Consider the following 22807-nt stretch of genomic DNA (forward strand, 5'->3'; position numbering starts at 1 on the left):
TATAGAAATATCAACTCATAATACATTTTAAATGATTTAAAATAAATTACCTGCTATTAATTCTTAGTGGCATTCTATTTCCATTAACGTCATTTTGATAAAATGGTACATTTGTGTGTATGTGGTATCAAGTGACTTCAGCCAGAAAGAAATTGACTTACAATTATATGTACACATGCTATAAAACCTCTTGGACATCAATTACATACACATTTGACATTTGTTTGTAGAATTAGCCTAATGTTTATATGATGAGTTAGTTCACCACACACACACACGCATACACACACAGACTTAGAAAACATGTTGCGGATTTAATTTGCTGGCATAAACCTGTCACATTACTGTAAATATGTATTTTGGTTTAAGCCAAAAACATTTACGCAATATACTGCATTGTATAGCAAGATTTCTCATTCAGGTAGTATATAATTTAGTGTTGATTGAAATTCTGCTATTTTAAATCTGACAGTAAGTCAAGACAGTAAAGTTTGATAAATTGTTGTTATATAATAAAAAGAAAGTTGTATCACATCAGAAAAGTTGTTTCAGGCTTTTTGACCCCTAATTCCATAATAATTCCTCTTTCTTGTTTGAAAAAATATATATATATATATATATATATATATATATATATATATATATATATATATATATATATATATATATATATATATATATATATATATATATATATAACTTTATAAGACAGTGGAAGAAAATCTCTTTTCAACATGCCTGATTTTGGATTGTGGTGGTCTATTTCATTCGAAGGACTTATCTATTTTTCATTGAGTTCATGAGTCATCTTTCTACTGTGCTACAGCGTCATAATTTATACATCTAGAGTGCACTTCTACACCTAAATAAGCATTTTACCTCCCAGCTCGAGGTTCCCTGAAGACTTTAAGAACACATCTAATGTGATGATTTGACTAAGAACGACAAACTACAGCAGAGAGCAGAAGAGCGGGGGAGCACAAAGGCCCATTTGCTGCAAAGTTTGAGTTTATTGACTACAAAGAATATAAGAAATTAGAGGGGGGTTTAGAAAAAGAAATGAAATGTTATTACAGTTGAGTAGTGCTTTGGAGTTGTTTGTGTTCTTTGAGGGTTTGATGTCACATCACCAAGTGGATGTGGTTTCTGTGTGAACTTTCCATGTCCTTCCTTTCTTTCTGCTTCTTTCTCCCTCCTTTCCCCTTCCTTAGCCCTCTTTTCCCACAGAATATGGGCAAGGTACCGTCGCAGAAAAAAATAAAAAATAAATTATATATATAATTTTTATTATATAAAATAGAAATAAAATTTCTATATATATCGCCAATATATATATATTTCAATTAATTACTATTGTTTTTTAAAGTATATGCTGTTCTTGAAACTACTTGAATCACAAATGAATCATAATAAATTAATTTTAAAAGGACATTCTTCTCTTTACAAGTTGTAATATAAGCCCAGGTGTCCCCAGAATGTGTGTGTAAAGTTTCAGCTCAAAATACCTCACAGATAATTTAATATAGCATGGTTAATTGGCCATTTTAAAGTGGAAGGAAAAACATGCTGGTTTTGTGCATAATATCTTTAAATGCAAATGAGCTGCTGCTCTCCTCCCCGCTTTAAAGGAAATGGCGGAGCCTTTGTGCCTTGGAAACAATCTCTATAGTGGTCACGCTCACATGCAATGGCAGTTCTTAATCACCATGAAAGTGTATTATCTGTATGCGTTGTAAAGCCATATCAGTACAACGTTCTGCTAAATGGTTTTCTGAGCGCACACATCCAAAGCACACACACGTGACATCACATTGCATTGAAACTCCAGATGCTTATTCCAAGACACTGCTTATGACAAGGAGAAATTTAAACAAAGGAGTGTGTGGATTTTTACCTTTCGGTGGTTGTTTACATTTATATTCAAAAGTGAATTTTGCATAATAGGTTAATATATTAATGCTTACAGTTATTGTTATTAAAAATATCCTCATATTTCAAAACTTTAAACATTTATCTTAAGGTATTGGGTAGGATTAAGGGATGTAGAATAAGGTCATGCAAACAAAGGTATTAACTACTAATGAAGTATTAATAAACAGCCAATATACTACTAATATTATATGCATGATAATAAGCAACTAGTTAAAGGTGCAAGTGCTATCTGGAAACCGTTGTTGATATTTCAAATCACCAAAACAAACACGCCCCCTAGTAAAAGGGTCTCGGCCCTGTTTTGATAGCTCCGCCCCACACATACGTTACCCAGGCAACGATTATGGCAGAATCTGTGTGTAACTAATCCAGGTCGAATATTCAATGAAAAAGTCACCCCTTCCATCACAAAAACACAAACCGTTCTCATGAACAACTCGATAGTACACGGGCATGACAGTCCAACTAACAACATATTACAATTATGACAAGATTAGAGTTTGCGATCACAAAAACATAAACCGAATAATGACGCGCACTGAGCTTCTCTTCTCACCATAGACACGCCCCTTACCTGCTGATTGGCTACAAGTTTGTTATTCCACTCGGCCCGAGTCGTTTTTCTAAAACGGTTTTGAACCCCACCTTTAATAGTGAGAATTGGACCCTAAAATAAAGTGTTACCCATTAATTGTTGTTCTGTTCTTTTCCCTAACCATCAGACATTATAGTGCTGATTGCATCTGTTGCTGTTGTTTCGGCGGGGAGCCAAAGCAACATGTTTGCAACATCCGCACTGCGAAGCTTAAGGTTTTTACAGATCCTGCGAATGGTACGCATGGACCGCCGTGGAGGAACTTGGAAGCTTCTGGGATCTGTAGTTTATGCACACAGCAAGGTAAGTTGAGTGGCAAGTAATCATCCAGAATTATTTGCTTAATTGTCTTTGATATAAAGATCTTGGAATAATTTTAAATCACACTTTGTTTTATTAGCAGAAACTCCTGTGTCAGACATAGCCATATCAAAAAGTATTTGTACTTTTGTAAATATCATCCTGGTGTGCATATGCTTTAAATGCCCTCAGTATTTGCTTCTCGTTCTAATAGGAATTGGTCACTGCCTGGTACATCGGTTTCCTTGTGCTCATCTTCTCCTCTTTCCTGGTTTATCTGGTGGAAAAGGAGTTTAATAAAGACTTTGCCACCTATGCTGATGCATTGTGGTGGGGTACGGTGAGTCTCCACAGCCCACATCTCTGCACAATAGTATATCCTCACTTAACAAGTAATATTCTGACCTATACTGAGCTTCACAAAACAATTTAATCATATCTGATGTGGTAATAGACATGTGTTCTCTGATGCATTTATTCCTGGGTATTTTTTTCTCGCTTTTGTTAATGGTCTACATTACTGGAAAATTGCCAGATGTACTAGTTTCAGTTTAATGTGATCATTGACAACACATTTCAGCTCTAATTTCAGGCTCACCCTTTTTCAGCCTTTTGTTCATTGCCTTCCACCTTGTTTTTGAAATTGAAACCTTTTCCATAAAGGTTATACGGAGGCCCATTAGATTCCATTTCCATGGAGATAGAAAGTAATAATGATGGCACAAAATGACAAATGCCATCTCTGGTCGTTTGGATACCCTTGACGCTTCAGAGAACAGACTTCAGGCTCATACAGATGGTTTCAAGCCAAAGGAAAAAGACAAAGGCCACATTTAAGCATATTGCATAAGTGAAGAGATAAACACATACAGATAAACAGTATAGAGAATCATCTAGTACAGTGGTTATCAACTGCTTGTTTGCAGGTCTGTTTTGATGAGGTCGCAAGGCAGGGAAAAAACTATGTTCAATGGAAACAATATAATTAACCAGGTAATTGTGCATCGTTTGAATTGCTAAATAAATAGACTTTCTGGCTTCAAAAAGAGGCAAAAATGCATCCCATATCATTTGTTGTTAAGGTCAATGTCAATCAATTTGATCTCAAATTACATATATCACTTGGTAGAAGCTGCCATCATCCTCTAAAACCATTAATAAAAATTTCTTTAAAAGGTAAAGAGAAAAAATACCCAAACTAATACCATCTCACCTGCAGTGAATATAAACATGGTTTATATCAACCGTATTGGGTTTAATGTAATGACAGTTTAGAGCATGAATTGAGACATTTTAAAACCAGAATTGTTAATTTTCTATTTGCCCTCTCCTTTTTTATTAATTAGATTACCCTCACTACTATTGGCTATGGAGATAAGACCCCTAAAACCTGGACTGGACGAATGCTGTCTGCTGGCTTTGCCCTGCTTGGGATCTCCTTCTTTACTCTGCCTGCGGTAAACCTTACATGCATATTCTCAAACCCTGCTTCCTTACACTACTTAAAGTATTAATTCAGTGTTTGTGCATCTTGTCCACTTCTCCACACTAATAAAGAACCACATTGTAAATCATTTGCATAAATGAGACAATTCCTAAGGTCCTTCTTGGTTTCAAGCCTGTTTTTTTTTTTTGAAGCTGCTTAATTTTGATAATGCAGAATTTGATTACGGGTCTTCGTAAAGACTGGGATGTTGCACACAGCCACATATACAAAATTTGCAGGTTTCCTGCCAGCATGGTGTTTTAAAACCCCAAACAGAAGCTGATTCCACACTCACAACATGTGGCAGTATGGAAACTTTTTGCACAATGGACTTAAAGAAGGATTTTTTTAGAGAACCTTCCAGAGGCTTATAGGCTGTCATATTGTCCAGTCTTCAACTTAACAGCCCTTTTCTAAAGATATTCCTTTATGATCAAGTTCAGTTCCTTTACAGGCCTATTAGGTGTGCAGTATGCTTTGCTCAGACACTAGGGAACTAGGCACTAACTTCTTGGAAAGATATGCTAAGAATGTGCCCCTTTCAATCTTACAATTTTTGTTTGCTTGTGCAATGCATAGTAGGCTTTGTCTTTGTGTAACGCCTAAAGTGAGTGTGCGTCTCTTGGGGTTTATTTTTTTACGTTTGTGTTGTAGCAGGCTGGCCCTTTCCATATTTATGGATATTATTATTGCTGAATTGACCCCTGGCTTTGACTTCTTTGTGTTAATCTGTTCCTTAGGCCAAAGGGTTTGTGCTTGTGCATACTTCACAACCTTATTGGTCATTTATTTTTTCTGTATAGTGACATGAGTATTTATACCTTGATGCTGCACTGAGTTCCATTATAAAAGGAACGTCTCAGGTTATGTATGTAATCCAGTTCCCTGAGAGGGGACACGACACTGTCACTTTGCTATAATTCACCCAATTAGAATCTGTTGATGTGTGTTTTAGTTGTCTTTTTATGGTCTCAGTGACACGCATGCGCTATGTCACAAATAAAATGTGTTTTTACACACACGCTCACTCAGGTGCGTTTCTACAGTGCCAACATTAAGACACTCCGTCTCATTCCCTTCTCAGGAAACCAGGATACATACGTAACTTGAGAAGTTTCCTATAGTCATATTCTCTAATTAAAACCCAATATTGACATGGTTCTTCTTGCATTGCAGGGCATTTTGGGTTCGGGTTTTGCCCTCAAGGTTCAAGAACAGCACAGACAGAAGCACTTTGAGAAGAGAAGGAACCCTGCAGCCTGCCTTATACAGGTTAGACACACAAGCTGTGAATCTGCTTTTATAATGTCATTTTTATGACAATTTTATTTTATGGAAGATTTTATTTAAAGGTGCCCTAGAATGATTTGAAACAATATGTTAAATTGTTCTCTGATATCTACATAGAGGGTGTGTTGCTTTTGTTGGGTTTATGTTGAGAAGCACTTTTTTTTCCGTGGTGTTTTTGATTTACATAAGAAGTAGGAGTCAATGGTGTTTGAGACTCAAAGTATGTGATGTCCATGTACTGAACTCTTATTCTTTCACTATAGCAAGGTTCATTCAATGTTTCATTCTAAGGCACCTTTAAGTAGAGTAATGTTTGCTAAATGGTACAGTATTTTTTATTTATTTACCTTGACTGTTGATTTATTGACTGTGATTTGTGTCTGAATGTACCACAATCGTTTTGTTCCCTGATAAATCTTTTATGAAATGGCTGAAACTGTGGATAGTTTTACCTAACAGACAAATAGTTAGGTTTTTTCACCGCAAAGGGATTTGATTTGCTTGAACCAGTGTTTCGCTGGTTATCTTTTATCATCTCTGTTGCTGCCTAAAAATCTCCTGCAATGCTGCGTTAAAGTTGCTGCGACCCAGTTTGTCGAGCTCAACTTTTCTGACTCGGATGTGGGACACAGTGACGACAACGCACTACCGGGGACCTCCCAGAGGGCTCGACATCTCTCATCTGGGCTGACCAACTTAATCCTGCATTCCCCAAAGAGGACATCTTCGCAGGCAATCTCCCGCTCTCTGACGAATCGGCCGGGTCTAGTGATGATGATGCTGGCCTTCTCGGGATCCCAGAGGACAAGGAGGCCATCCCGCCCTCTGGCATTCCCCAGATCAGCTCCCCCACGGCCTTGCTTCAGTCCATCCTCCTGGAAGTGTGTGAGTGAGCAGCCGCTCGCCTCAACATTAAGTGGCCGCGACCAGGAAACGGACATTTATGACGGGAAAGTGCTGGGAACCCCTCCCGGCCCAAGAAAACAACTCTTCCCCATCAGCATCCACAAAGCACATGAGGCATTGCTGGAGGCACTACTCAAACACGGTCTTGCGGGTCTAGAGGTGAAGGATATGGTGTCTCTCGGCAGGGCTGGGGAGGGCTGCTCACTCACTGAAGCTGTTTTTTGCGTAACAAGATGGACCGTTTTTCTACCTCGGTGCACCATGCAGCCTATAAATCCTTGGCTTTGGCTGTTAGGGCCCTAAATGTCTCCTCCCTACTCTCCGCTTACAAGGCAGAGATTTTGGATGACCTGGGTCAACAGCTGGACAAGGAATCTCCTTTACCCGTACTGTGGAAGGAAAACATCACTGTTAATGACCTTATCCTTCATAACGCTTGTCAGAACGTCCAAACCTGTGGGTGCTCCTTGGTGCTTTCTGTGGTAGTAGAGCGCACGCTCTGGCTTAACCTGTTGGGCCTCCTGGAGTGTGAAAAGAGACGCATCACGGGCACCCTGGTAGAGCTCAACCAAACTATCTTTGGCCCCACCGTCGGATTGAGGCGATGATGAACGATGTTGTTGAAAAAGAAGGAGGAGTACAAGGCCTTCAAGTTGTGCTTTCCCAGGAACCCACACCGGGCGCCCCCTTAAATTTCAGATTGTTAACTCATGGCTCACTTACCCACATAACCCCCGGTTCTCTGAAATATTGAGTGGAGAGAACCACCAGCTTTGCCCCGTTACCGCACAAGCAGATAATATATACTTACTGATGAACAGTAGCGCGTGCAGGCCTTATTTGCCTGCAGGTAAGGGACGGGGCATTGGCTATGTACGGATGCCCTTCCCATAGGTGGATCTCTCAACTCAATGTTTCAGAGAAACGATGAAAGTAACCTATTGTTTTTTTATTTATTTGGTTTTTATACCAGCAATTAACACTGTGTCCTAACTACACGCCACACGATAAGATTTCAGCGACAAGCAACTTGTCTGTGCACACAAGACACGACTCGACTATGAGATAAATCGATCAAAATCCACAGCTAATCAGCGCGTGGGCGGGATCTTGCGACAAGTGTATGGCACCAGAGATTAATCTTGTTGGCACTTGTGTAATGGAGGCTAGCTAGTAGTTGCTGTGCGAGTAAACCTCACTCCTCTGACCTCAAGAGGCGCTCTAGCCTTTAGCCTCGTTGTTAGAGCGTCTGACTCTTATGCCGGCGGACCCAGGTTCGGGTCCCGTTTGGAGCGGTAGGTTCGGGGTTACAGGAGGGGTTACACTCGCAAGGAAATTTACAAATATTACACCATTAAAACATTACTAAATACATACTGAGTTACTAAAACAATCTTTGTTATAGAATATACTTGTTTGTTCACAGTTTGAATTTTCTTGTTTCCATTTGTTTAATTTCAAGATCTGAGGTAGGCCAGAGGAGAACTGGCACTACGACTGAGTCTGGTTTCTCTCTAGGTTTATTTTTCTCCATCATGCCCTGATGGAGTTTTGGTTCCTTGCCACTGTCACTCTTGGCTTAGCTTGCTCAGTTGGGCACACTAAAATTATGATCCAAAAATTATAAAATTATAATAATTTCAATAAAATTAATGAATTAGGTCTTATTTAATTCTATAAACTATAATACTGATCTGCAACATTGTCGTTCTATGATAAATTAAAATAAGCTGATAACATCACTGTTTTCTCCTGAACGACTGTACAGCAAAATCTATTTTTTTCTGCAATACTGTCCTGTTTAACACTGTGAAGCTGCTTTGGAACAATCGTCATTGTAAAAGCGCTATATAAATAAAGTTGATTGATTGATTGATTGATTGATTGAGGTTAATTATCCATTGTTGCTTTTAGGACCCCTACATTGCAAAGCAGGGAGCACTAAATGATTTTCAAAGTTGCATTACATGCTTTTAACATTAAATAAAGCACATCAACATTACCTGAGATCATCAGTGCCATGTCACCATCGTGGCTGGTAAGGACTCTAGGACAACTCTAGGACAACTCTAATTAACATGAAAAAGATGCCATGATAAAACATGATTTATCATGTTGTGTTGCGTGTAGTTAGGACACGGTGTAAGAGTTGTAAAATTCTCCTGAATGTGTTGCAAAAAATATTGGATGAACTCCCATTCTATGTGTGTGAGTGTGTATGTGCATTGTTTCTGCTCACTATGTTTTACTCTCCCTAACCCTGAATAAGGCTGCGTGGCGATATTACTCCACCGATGGTAATCGTCCTTACCTTGAGGCCACTTGGCGTCACTATGAGTCTACAATCCCTGTCCTGAGGCATGTATTGATGCCTGCTCTGACCGAAAAAAAAACCCTGTGTAGTTTTTTTACTAATCTGCTATTTTTCTTTTTGTTTTGTTTTTTTCTTCTTCTCTTTCTCTTCTACGGGCTCGGGCTCGGTCTTCTTCTGTCTTTTCCTATTTTTTCTTTATCCTTGTTCTTTTGGTTTTTATATATTTTTGCATGTAGTGTGTGTGGCGTAGCTATGCGGCTGATGAGAACTCGGTTTCCATTGCTACCTGGAAACCTCATTTGAAGGCGTTGCATACCTGCAGTCCTACAAAGTAGGTACAAACCCCCAGGCAGCTGCTATTACATTTTCTATCTGTTCCCTTGATCATTCCTTTTTTCGCAAAGAAAACATTCCTCTTTTCATATATTTATTTTGTTCAAAATCCTTGTGTAACTTTATCATGCCTGTCTTCCACACGGTCCATTCCTCTTTTCACATCCTATTCTGTTCAACATTCGTGAAACTAAATATTTCAGTTTTTATGTCCATTTCACATTTATCTGATACATTCATAGCCATTCACAGGAATCATAATAGACTAGGTTATATTGTTATAGAAAATAGCAGGTCTAATGTAGGTCTAACCTTCCATAAAATCACCTGATTGCAGTCTTTCTGTCAAAGTTAAAGGTGGGGGGGACTAAGCGAATGGACAGTAATGTTTCTCTCCATTTTGCATTTATGCCCACATTTTGTTTTATAAAGGCACAATCATGGATAATGTGAATATGCAATTGTGCTCCATCTTGGTGAATAGTATTAGCAGCTGTAAATTGATTGAGAAAAAACATTTGTCATAAATGCCTTTATATCACATAAGACGATGAAATGTAACTAGACCTGCTGAAAGCATTACTTTTAAAATGACAGAGAATAAACTAGACATTCAGAAGGGCTCCAAATACATAATGTCACATTTTTTGCTTGAGCTTCTGAATTTCTTGCAGTACTTTGCATGTTTTGATTGGCACGTATATGCATTATGTTTTGAATTGGCTGTTGCTTTTGGTGCATTAGTATGCATGAAATATTTTATGATAAACTGTATCCCATGAATCTGAACTTATGACATGTGTAGTTTATAACAAGACTGTGTACTGTATATTCATTTAACATCTCACATTTAAATATTTCTCTTTTTACATCGCCTTCTGACACCCAAAGGAAGGATCAAGGAGAGTCATCTACAAGGTTTGTGTTGTTTCATATGCTATATCTACTATAAATAAATTACAATTGAGACAAACTGTTGAAATTTGCTGTTTTTAAAAAATCACATTGAGACATTATATCCCAAAAACAGGTCTTTATTTATTGTAATTTAGACAATATTTCTAAAAAATCATTAGACATTGGATCTTTTAATTGTGACTTTATATCTCAAAATGTGACTTCATAATTAGCATGTGACTATATTTCATGATTGTTGACTCATAGTTATGACTTAAATTTTCAATTGTGACTATATATATTACAGACTCAAATCTTGCAACTTGACATTATAAAGGTATCTCTCAGTTATGACTTTCTTTTTTTAATTGCAACTTTATTTATTTGTTTGTTTGTTTGTTTGTTTTATTTTATTTTTATATTCATCAAAATTGCAAATTTTCTTTCAATTGTGACCATTTCTTATTTGAAACGTTTTAAAAAAAATATTGTTTTATTTTAAGGAAGAAACAGGCATTCATATTTGAACAGTAGTTCCATCTGATGTTTGTTTACTGCCATCTGTTATTAAGTGCACTCAAATTTTTCATCAGACATACATTGGGCAGATGAAATATAAAATGGCAAATAATTGAGATGTTTTCATGTCTCATGTTTTGTCACTTACCAGACAAATGTGATTACTGGGGTTTTTGACTTAAATTAGAGAGAGATAATAATAGAGATGAGAAAGTCAAGTCAGGTTGTTTGATGGACTGCATTGCACACACGCTACTGAGGCATAGTATCATCAGTCCAGATAACAAAAAAGATCTAGTGGTGTCGTTTGCGTAGTTACTAAGATAGAACTTCAGATTGTGCCATTATAGTGTGGCCAGTATGAACAAGGCCAAACAAATCATTTCCACATCATTATGAATTTAAGTGCAAAACAAATACATGAAATTCATCCATTTGTTTTTGTCTGAGTGTGAACAACAGATTTCAAAGAGGTGTTTGGATATGGTGCTTCTGTGGGTTCTAACCAGTTGTTTGTGTGACACAGCCATCCATCCACTCATTTATGATGCACTACTCATCAATGACCAAGAGGAAATGGTACCATAATTAGCATAGTTGCTAATGTGACATTATTGAACAGAAGTGGATGACTCACTGCAGTGCTGCATTTTTGAGTGGCCGCTGCTCTTTTCTGTTGATGAGGTGTTGATGAAGTTTCTCTGTAAAATGTCTAGTTATTTCAATAGAAATAACAATCAGAACAATGTCCCCATGTAGATTTTACATTGTGTTCAAGTTTGTCACACAATTTCACCTATAGACCTTTATCACATTTCATACTTCCGGTAAGTGAAGCAGTGTATCACTACTTCCGGTAGTATGGCAATGCAATCAAATCTAATGGCTGAATCCTCTTTCCGGTGTTACTGCAGTGATCGTGCTGCTCTAATTCTAAACAATGACACCCTTACAGTGGGGATATAAGTATTTATTCAGCCACCAAGTTGTGCAAGTTCTGCCACTTAAAAAGATGATAGATGCACATTAGCACATTAAAAATATACAAGACCAGATAAATCGATACACTGCTTCAACAAGAACTTCCAGCAATCAATTCTGCTGTGATATAGGTCCATTGCCAACAGAAAGTTGTTTGGGTAGGAAGTGACCTCTGTGTAAGCAGTGATTTATGCATCACATTATAGATAGATAGACAGAGAGAGAGAGATAGATAGATAGATAGATAGATAGATAGATAGATAGATAGATAGATAGATAGATAGATAGATAGATAGATAGATAGATAGATAGATAGATAGATAGATAGATAGATAGATAGATAGATAGATAGATAGATAGATAGATAGATAGATAGATAGATAGATAGATAGATAGATAGATCTATTTCTTATTTCAGGGAACATTGTAATGACTTCTGAAGGATTTTTTTATCCCTCTATCCTTGACGTTTATCTAGGGTATTTCATCTTACATTACATTTTGTCTTGGCATATCATATCTGAAGGGCCCTTTCATAATGATTGTTTAGAGTTTGTTTGACTGCACTTCTAATGCTATGAAGGTCTAAGCAAGCAATGCAGAAATAATATATGACTTGGCCTCTGAACTATTTGTACTTCATGCTGCTCTTTGATGGTCATCATTGCCATGGCTCATGGCTGGAAGGAAAGTGCTGTTCTTTCTTTCACTCTCTCATTCTCTCCCCTTTTAGTCAGAAACTGAGTTTTAAGGACCGGGTAAGAATGGCAAGCCCACGTGGACAGAGCATTAAAAGCAGGCAGACATCTGTTACAGACAGACGTTCGCCGGGAGCTGAGATCAGCACTGATGGATTGAGTCCTGCCAAGGTCCAGAAAAGTTGGAGTTTTAATGACCGCACCCGATTCAGACCCTCTCTCCGCCTCAAGAGCCAATCACGGTCTACCCCTGAAGGTGAAGCAAATTCTGATTGGACGATTACATTGAACCACTATGTGTATTGACAAAAAATTAGCTCTATAATTTTTATTCGATACTATCTAAGCAGTTTAAAAAAAAGATTATGTGCATAAAGAGGATTGCATTGCTGATTTTTGGGAGGTGTTGTGAGAGACCCATAAGCATCCAATAAGTTTGGTAACTTCTGTGAATTCTACAGTCAAGAATCCTTTTGCCTCAAAGCAAAAAGTGTGAACTTTCATATTTTAGCCTGAAGCGTATATTCCTTTCTCTCCAATGCCCTATGGTTGTAAAAATCTTTTACTCTTACTAGACCCATCGATTTTAGCCTCTCGAGTCAGGTTGTGTGATTCCTTTATGTAGCATAGGGCGAGATTAATCTGCAACCAACACCGCTTCTGCAGTCTCTGCTTTACATCATAGGTGTCTAGCCATAGATAACTTTTAGTGCAGAAATGCTCTTGAATCTGGCTTCACATCTTCAGAGCTCCCATGGTGTAGATGTCTCTGATGTTTCACTCAGATGTTTTGAGTAGATCCTCTTGCCCTTTTTTAATAAAATGTATGAAAAGGAATGTTATTTTTTATGCTTTTCTCTTGCTTATCACTTTTGCATTTTTTCCCAATTCTTTTCATTTGATGATGGCTTTCACATAATCTCTCCTTTTTGACTGACTCTTTATCCTCCACGTGCTGATGACTTCTTTGGAACTTCCATTGTTTGTCACAGGTGAGGCTAATGTTGGTGTGAATGAGGCTTTTGATGAGAAAGGGTGTCATTGTGACCTGTCGGCTGAGGACCTGCCGTCCGCACTGAAGGCCGTCATCAGAGCAGTGAGGTAAGAGCAGCGATTCTTCACTTCTCTTCATTCTGCAGCATTTCAGAGCTTTGAGGCACTACAATTAAATCTCAGCATTTCATGAGCTATCAGTGATTATTGGTATGAATTCATTGCTCAAGGTTCAACATAAAGCATCAATCAAAGATAATTCCAAGCCATAAATAGTTTGTGTGGCCTGCAGGCTGGATGCATATTTTTAAAGGTGACTTGTGTAAATTATGTGCCACTAACATCACCAAGCATTATCGAAAAAAAAGCCCATTAGTCAACCAAATAGATCACAAAGTGACTGATTAAGCCAGTGTTGCTATGTTTGACAGAGGTCTGTACAATATCACAAAACAAACATAGGGATTCATAATTGGTTTTACCTGGTTAAACCACCTGGTTAAGCACACTACATTGCTCTCCATAAATTTGATCAGAGCTTGATGTCCATGAGTGTGTGCACATGAAAATATGACCTTTGCAGTGAACAAGTAATCATGTGTAACACGGATTCATTTTGCCCGGTTTTGCTTAGAGTCTGTAAAGCATGCTGCTTTATTAATAGACATAGATAATCCCATACAGAGATAATAGGAAAACAATAGGACAATACAGCCAGTATTGGACAGGTGTTTTTAATTCTACTCAAAATGCATACTTATGCTAGCTTGCTTACATGCTTAATTATCCACTCTTTGTATCATACACAAACTTGCATAACATTAAACATGATTTTGAGCAGGTGTATTTATTGTTACTGCTGCTTCTATCAACTCAAAATGCATGCTAGCTTGCTTGTATTGCTTAATTATCTATCATATGCAACTTATAAAACATCAAATATGATTTTGAATAGGTATATGTTTGTTTCATTAATAAATGCAGACCATGCAACATCTTTTATTGTTTTGATATAATTAAAATGACTGTTCACTTCTCTTAAGCAGTTGAATATCAGAGGAACTTTTACATCAGTGTTATTCACCTGTCATTTCTATATCTGATTTTAGAGATAACTTATGAGTAGGCTGAGGTTTTGGGGTGGGGATAGGGTTAGGACTGAATTTTCAGACAATAATGTCTTACTTGGTAAAATAACAGTGACCCTGCAGGACCAGCTTACAGCAAAAACTGAACCAGACTATTTAAATGTTAAGCAAGCAGTCTTATTGGCTGCAGGATCAGCAGAGGCCAATCAGCTTGTGCCATGCAGTGATGTGATTACTTGTAGATTGCATGTTATGGACCTTTCAGCCTGTGCCCCTAGTTTCATGACTAAACTATATATATATATATATATATATATATATATATATATATATATATATATATATATATATATATATATATATATATATATATATATATATATATATATATATATATATATATATATAAATGACAGGGAGAGAGAGATGCATATGTGATTTACTCCTTGTTGAGTTAGTTGTATACATTTGTTTCTATGACAATGACCACCGGAACAACCTATTCACCTTGCTACAGAAAATGCATGATTAGCTTAAACTATATTCTGAATTGCCTGGCTCACTGCTTAAACCTGCTTTTTGGTACAGGCTCGAGAAAACTCAAAATGGGCAATGTTTTGGCAGCACCACAAACCACAGATTTTACACTTCTCATGGAAATCCTCCTCCAAAAGGTTTACATATAAACCCTGTAGCCTTTAAAGATGGGAGAAAGTATGTTAACATACATACAGCAAATACACAGACATGCATACATCACCTTTAATGAATACGCCATTTTCTGCTTGTCAGTCTTATTTAATTATTCTCACAGCCACTGAGAGAATGAGATGAGTCAGTGTCTCATTATCTCATTTCACTAATTTCACTTACAAGAAACTGTCAGCTACACACTTAACACATGTTAACCACGCTCTTTTTTTTTGTTTTGTCTAGTATGTGTGGGTCAGTGGAAAGTTAATTTCTAGATGTCTAGTATGTGCTGATTCTTTTCCAGCCTCTTTACTTTGCTTTTATAATGAGGAATAACTCACAGTGTTTAATAGGGTGTCCTGCTTCACAGAATATTCCAGCCTGTAGGTTAAAGGGTTAGTTCACCCAAAAATGAAAATTATTTCATTAATTACTCACCCTCATGTTGTTGGACACCCGTAACACCTTCATTCATCTTCGGAACACAAATTAAGATATTTTTGTTGAAAGCTGATGGCTGAGAAAGGCTTCAGATAGGCCTCCAGGCCTCCAGATAGGCATTCAGTACATTCCCGCTTACAAGTCCCATAAAAGGCACTAAAAACATTGATACAATGTACATCTCACAGTGGCTGTACAATAATATTACAATACGACCAAAATAGTTATTGTGCGTTATTGTGCAAAATAGTTAATAGTTACCAAAATAGTTATTGTGCGTGCGCACAAAAATCAAAATAATGACTTTATCAACCAAGTTATTGATGTAAACTCGGCACGCGTGAGAATATGACGCAGATCATGCCATGTTCAGGCCATGACCCAGCAGAGGAGGAGCGCCGCTATCATGTGAGTTCACATCCGAGACCTACACGGAAGACAATAACTTGGCGGATAAAGTCGTTATTTAGATTTTTTTGCGCACAAAATCTATTCTCGTCGCTTCATAAAAAATTGTACAGCCACTGTAGTGAGATGGACTTTGTAACAAAGTTTTTAGTGCCTTTTATGGGTCTTGTGAGTGGGTCAGTAAATGTACTGAATGCCAATGGAGGCCTATCTGAAGCCTTTCTCAGCCATCAGCTTTCAACAAAAATATCTTAATTTGTGTTCCGGAGATGAACAAAGGTCTTACGGGTGTCCAACAACATGAGGGTGAGTAATTAATGAAATAATTTTCATTTTTGGGTGAACTAACCCTTTAAGTGCTATGGTAACCCTGTAGTTTTCCGCTGGGGTCTGGTTGGACCCTGACGTGTATGTGAAGCTCAGACTTGCCCAAGATGTTAAATTTGTCCATGCTGTCATTTGGTCATTTTAGTTTTCAGAAACATTGCCGGTCATGCTGAGGCAACCGAAAATGCTAACAAACATTTCATTCACCGAAGTTCTATTAGACAATACTCTGCACTGCCATTCGGCCCGTAGGCACAAATGACAGTGAGAAACCTATCCCCAACTCGAAGGCGCAGGGAAGCAACCCTCTCACTCACCGGGGTGGACTCCAACACATGGCGACTGAGCTGGGGGGCTATAAGCAAACCCACTCCAGCCCGCCGCCTCTCACCATGAGCAACTCCAGAGTGGTAGAGAGTCCAGCCTCTCTCGAGAAGTGTGGTTCCAGAGCCTAAGCTGTGCGTGGAGGTGAGCCCGACTATTTCTAGTCGGTATCTCTCGACCTCCCGCACAAGCTCAGGCTCCTTCCCCGCCAACGAGGTGACATTCCACGTCCCTAGAGCCAGTTTCCGTGTCCAGAGATCGGGTCGTCAGGGGCCTCGCCTTCGACTGTCGCCCGATCCACTATGCACCGGCCCCTTTCGATCCCTCCTGCAGGTGGTGAGCCCACAGCAGGGCGGCCCCACGTCCTCTTTCGGGCTGAGCCCGGCCGGGCCCCATTGGGGAAAGCCCGGCCACCAGGTGCTCGCATACGAGCCCCAACCCCGGGCCTGGCTCCAGGGTGGGGCCCCGGCTGCGCCATGCCGGGCGACGTCTCGGCCTTTGTTTTTAATTTTTTCATAATGGGCTTGTGAACTGCTCTTAGTCTGGCCCGTCACCAAGGACCTGTTTGCCTTGGGAGGCCCTACCAGGGGCATAAAGCCCTGGACAACATAGCTCCTAGGATCATTCAGGTACTCAAACCCCTCCACCACGATAAGGTGACAGTTCAAGGAGGAGCAAACCGTTCCTCTTGGAGTCTCTGGGAGGGGTGCTAGAAAGTGCTCCGACTGGAGACACCATCGTCCTACTGGGGGACTTCAACGCCCATGTGGGCAGTGACAGAGACTCCTGGAGGGGCGTGATTGGGAGGAACGGCCCCCCTGATCTGAACCCGAGCGGTGTTCTGTTATTGGACTTCTGTGCTAACCATGGCTTGTCCATAACGAACACCATGTTCAACCATAAGGGTGTCCATCAGTGCACTTGGCACCAGGACACCCTAGGCCGAAGGTCGATGATCGACTTTGTGGTCGTCTCATCTGACCTTCGGCCGTATGTCTTGGACACTCGGGTGAAGAGAGGGGCGGAGCTGTCAACCGATCACTACCTGGTGGTGAGTTGGATCCGATGGCGGGGGAGGAAGCTGGACAGACTCGGCAGACCCAAACGTACTGTGAGGGTCTGTTGGGAACGTTTGGCTGAACCCCCTGTCAGAGAGATCTTCAACTCCCACCTCCGGCAAAGCTTCGACCAGATCCCGAGGGAGTCTGGAGATATTGAGTCCGAGTGGACCATGTTCTCCACCTCTATTGTCGACGCGGCCGCTCGGAGCTGTGACCGTAAGGTCTCCGGTGCCTGTCGAGGCGGTAATCCCCGAACCCGGTGGTGGACACCGGAAGTAAGGAATGCCGTCAAGCTGAAGAAGGAGTCCTATCAGGCCTGGCTGGCTTGTGGGGCTCCTGAGGCAGCGGACAGGTACCGGCAGGCCAAGCGGATGGCAGCCCGGGCGGTTATGGAGACAAAAACTCGGGACTGGGAGGAGTTCGGTGAGGCCATAGAGAAAGACTATCGGTTGGCCTCGAAGAGATTCTGGCAAACCGTTCGACGCCTCAGGAGGGGGAAGCAGTGCCCTACCAACACTGTCTACAGTGGAGATGGGCAGCTGCTGACCTCAACTGGGGATATTGTTGAACGGTGGAAGGAATACTTCGAGGATCTCCTCAATCCCACCGACACGTCTTCCTTTGAGGAAGCAGAGGCTGAGGGCTCGGAGGGGGACTCGTCCATCACCCGGGCTGAAGTCTTTGAGGTAGTTAATAAGCTCCTCGGTGGCAAGGCGCCGGGGGTGGATGAGATTCGCCCTGAGTACCTTAAGTCTCTGGATGTTGTGGGGCTGTCTTGGCTGACGCGCCTCTGCAGCATCGCGTGGCGGTTGGGGACAGTACCTATGGACTGGCAGACCGGGGTGGTGGTCCCTCTTTTCAAGAAGGGGGACCGGAGAGTGTGTTCCAACTACAGGGGGATCACACTCCTCAGCCTCCCTGGGAAAGTCTATGCCAGGGTACTGGAGAGGAGAATTCGGCCGATAGTGGAACCTCGGATTCAGGAGGAGCAGTGTGGTTTTCGTCCCGGTCGTGGAACGCTGGACCAGCTCTATATCCTTCACAGGGTGCTGGAGGGTTCATGGGAGTTTGCCCAACCTGTCCACATGTGCTTTGTGGATTTGGAGAAGGCATTCGACTGTGTTCCCCGTGGCACCCTGTGGGGGGTGCTCTGGGAGTATGGTGTCCGGGGCCCCTTGCTTAGGGCAGTACGGTCCCTTTACAACCAGAGCAGGAGCTTGGTTCGCATTGCCGGCAGTAGGTCAAATTTGTTCCCGGTGCATGTTGGTTTTCGGCAGGGCTGCCCTTTGTCACCGGTTCTGTTCATAATTTTTATGGACAGAATTTCTAGACGCAGCCAAGGGCCGGAGAGTGTCCGGTTTGGGGACCACGCGATTTCATCGCTGCTCTTTGCAGATGATGTTGTCGTGTTGGCAACCTCAGACCGGGACCTTCAACATGCACTGGGACGGTTTGCAGCCGAGTGTGAAGCGGCGGGGATGAGAATCAGCACCTCCAAGTCCGAGGCCATGGTTCTCAGTCGGAAAAGGGTAGCTTGCTCACTTCAGGTTGGTGGAAAGTTCTTGCCTCAAGTGGAGGAGTTTAAGTATCTTGGGGTCTTGTTCACGAGTGAGGGAAGGATGGAACGGGAGATTGACAGACGGATCGGTGCATCATCTGCAGTAATGCGGGCGATGTACCGGTCTGTTGTGGTGAAGAAGGAGCTGAGCCGTAAGGCAAAGCTCTCGATTTACCGGTCAATCTACGTTCCTACTCTCACCTATGGTCATGAGCTGTGGGTCATGACCGAAAGGACAAGATCCCGGATACAGGCGGCTGAAATGAGCTTTCTCCGCAGGGTGGCTGGGCGCTCCCTTAGAGATAGGGTGAGAAGCTCGGTCACTCGGGAGGAGCTCAGAGTAGAGCCGTTGCTCCTTCACATCGAGAGGAGCCAGCTGAGGTGGCTCGGGCATCTATTTCAGATGCTTCCTGGACGCCTTCCCAGGGAGGTGTTCCGGGCACATCCCACCGGGAGGAGGCCCCGGGGAAGACCCAGGACACGCTGGAGGGATTATGTCTCCAGGCTGGCCTGGGAACGCCTCAGGGTACCCCCCCCCAGAAGGAAGTCTGGGCGTCTCTGCTTAGACTGTTGCCCCCGCGACCCGGCCCCGGATAAGCGGAAGATGATGGATGGATGGATCTATTAGACAATTTAGTTGCTGAAAATGCATAAATTCTTTCTTTACTACTATATCACTCTGAAAAATAAGAAAATTTGGCATATAAAATAATTATGCTGTCATATTTGTTTTGCACTGTAAAATCCTTAATGGAAGAATAACATTATTATATGGTTCTGCAGGATCATGAAATTCCATGTGGCAAAGAAGAAGTTTAAGGAAACTCTACGCCCATATGATGTGAAGGATGTAATAGAGCAATATTCAGCCGGTCACCTAGACATGCTCTGCCGAATTAAGAGTCTGCAAACAAGGTAGGACAAACCAACTAAACCAACTGTTTAACTGAAGTTTTTTCTTGTATGCAAGAGATACATTAATATTTAAAAGTGTCGGGTCAGTACAATTTGTATTTTATTTATTTATTTGTTTTTTGTTTTTTATATTGGAAGAAATTAAAGGGTTAGTTCACCCAAAAAGGAAATTTCTTTCATTAATGACTCACCCCAGTGTCGTTCCACACCCGTAAGACCTCTGTTCATCCTCGGAATACAGTTTAAGATACTTTAGATTTAGTCCGAGGGCTTTCTGTCCTTTCAATGTAAGTGAATGCCCACTTGCTGTCCACGTCCAGAAGGTAATGAAAACATCATCAAAGTAGTTTATTTGTGACATCAGTTGGTTAGTTAGACTCTTTTCAAGCGTCAACAATACATTTTGGTCCAAAAAATTTAAAAAATATGACTTTATTCAGCATTGTCTTCTCTTCTGCGTTTGTTTTCAAACCTCAAATATAGAATCAAACGGTCATGAATCAGGTTACTGATTCGTGATTCGTATCGCCAATGTCGAGTGATTTCAGCAGTTTGCCAGTTTGACACGCTCTCCGAATCATGATTCATGACCGTTTGAATCTTTATTTGAGGAACACGGAAGAGAAGACAATGCTGAATAAAGTCGTATTTTTTGGTATTTTTGGCCCAAAATGTATTGTCACAAGAATGTGACAGTAAAGTGACAGTACAGCGATTTATAATGCTATAAAAGATTATATTTCTATTCATCAAAGAATCTTGGAAAAAAGGGTATCACAGTTTTCAACATTGACAATAATTAGAAATGTGTCTAGAGCACCAAATCAATGAGTAAATGTACCGGTATGTAAATTTATATTTTAACCAGATATTTACAAATATGGGGACAGACAGGATGTTTAAGTGGAAGATGTCCACCTAAAAGAGGTTTTTACTGAATCCTTATTTACAAAACCTATGTTTTTTTGTTATAAAGCTTAATGTGTGTATGTGTCTTATGCAATATAATAGGTGCAATATAAATCTACAAATAGTGTTTGTGGATTTGAAGCATCTTCATTTTTGCTTAAACTCTTTGCCACTGGAAATAATCAGAAAAGCGAGGATTCAATTTTGCATCATCCACATGAGTTCAGAGCTTGTGCATTAGGCTTATGAATTATAAAAACAGCACAGTAGGAACATGGGTCATGTCCAATACCCAGTCAATCAAAACTCATTGCAACATTCTAATTATAAATCAACTCTATCAAATATATCACATGACAGTCAGTGCTATTTATTTAACAGTGCACAAACAAACATTTCTAAACGTGCAGCCCAATCAACAGAGGTTAACAATGAATTGCACAGACAATCCAAGAATTTGATTAATCAAGATCGTTTGTCTTGTTTAACATCTTTCTGAATATCTCACTATGTTTTTTTTATGTGAATTAATAATTTAATCAACAATGGAAATCAAAGAAATTTTGGGTGGCCACTTTCAAAACCTCTTTATCATATTCCAACTGGTATATCTGCATGGTTCATATTAATGCCATTATGTCACATGTGTTCTGATGGCCCAGAGGCAGTGGTTCTCCTTGGTCATATATGGGTCATTGGGTGGTGGGGAAGCCCTGAGGTTCTGCCAGACAATGTGACGTTGAGCATTTAAGAAGCTATATATCATTATTGCATATCATTATGTACCATTATTCATCATGGCTACATTTTCAAAACAATCTCTGCACTCAGATATGCACTGTTACACATGCTACACAGCATGGAGAAAATGTCAAATGTGTAGAATGCCCTACTCCGAATACTCACTATTCTTGACTGACCTGCAAACATTTGGAAGTAAAATAATGACTAATGTTTTTGAAACAAAAAAAGCATGTTGAAAAGAACTAATTGTATTAACAGTGCTTGCATTTTAATACATTGTATTTTCAGGGCTTACATTTTTGGGGGCTGAAATTTAACATGGTTGTATATTTAAGTTGTGAATATTTTAAATAAAAACAATTCATACACAATTTTATTATTAAAAATTCAAGAATCTGTATTCTGCCGTTAATCATCTAACTGGCAGTTGGTGCAAGCAGGTGATGAGAAAGAACAAAATAACAGGTAGAATCATTCATTCATTGACAAAAACTGATTTACAGAAATGGAGTAAGCAAAAAGTGTATGTTATGATTATCAGGCCCAATCTAGATGCAGATTAAGACACGAAAGCTGCATTTTATATAATGTTATTTCAATGTTATTTTTGAATGAATGAATGAATGAATGAATCTGCAGGTTGTGTTGTTCTTCATCATCTCCTGCTTGTACCACCTGATAAGTGCACTGTTAATGCAATATACTTTTTCCAGTTAGTTATTTAGCATGCTTTTTTGTTCCAGACATTAGTCATTATTTTACTTTCATACAAACAATACTCAAATTACATATTGCATCTACTGAGATTCCAAAGTGTGGAACAAGTGGACGAGATGCAGTCTACATTATTCATTCATTCATTTATAAAAATAAAAAAAAGGCAGACAATATATGGTTCTTTTTTTTTTTGCCATTTTGTCTTTATAACCATGGTAGGCCTTCTGGACACTTTAAATCTCTATCTTTTCATTTTCTTACTTAATTGAAGCCAAGTGAATTCATGTTATCAAGGTTTCAACTAAAGGAGACTAGTGCCACCATGTGACCAAAACTGGACAGTACAGTCCCTGACAATCTTCATAGTTTAAATCAGGG

The 22807-nt window shown here is 40.0% G+C and overlaps 1 protein-coding gene across 2 annotated transcripts in view; it reads left to right on the forward strand.

Annotated features, from left to right (window-relative positions):
• The window catches only part of kcnq5b (potassium voltage-gated channel, KQT-like subfamily, member 5b), a 186296-nt gene that overhangs the window by 159265 nt on the left and 4224 nt on the right, over positions 1–22807 (forward strand). The window contains exons 4-12 of one of the 2 annotated variants that reach the window (XM_067441469.1): positions 2655–2830; positions 3042–3167; positions 4174–4284; positions 5490–5585; positions 9060–9154; positions 10048–10074; positions 12287–12507; positions 13244–13352; positions 19928–20059. In XM_067441469.1, coding sequence (XP_067297570.1) covers positions 2655–2830; positions 3042–3167; positions 4174–4284; positions 5490–5585; positions 9060–9154; positions 10048–10074; positions 12287–12507; positions 13244–13352; positions 19928–20059 — 1093 coding nt within the window. Of the gene's footprint in view, positions 1–2654; positions 2831–3041; positions 3168–4173; positions 4285–5489; positions 5586–8778; positions 8868–9059; positions 9155–10047; positions 10075–12286; positions 12513–13243; positions 13353–19927; positions 20060–22807 lie in introns of both variants that reach the window. The other variant, XM_067441470.1, reaches the window with a different exon arrangement.

The sequence above is a fragment of the Pseudorasbora parva genome, chromosome 4 (assembly GCF_024679245.1).
Source record: "Pseudorasbora parva isolate DD20220531a chromosome 4, ASM2467924v1, whole genome shotgun sequence".
Classification (NCBI taxonomy): domain Eukaryota; kingdom Metazoa; phylum Chordata; class Actinopteri; order Cypriniformes; family Gobionidae; genus Pseudorasbora; species Pseudorasbora parva.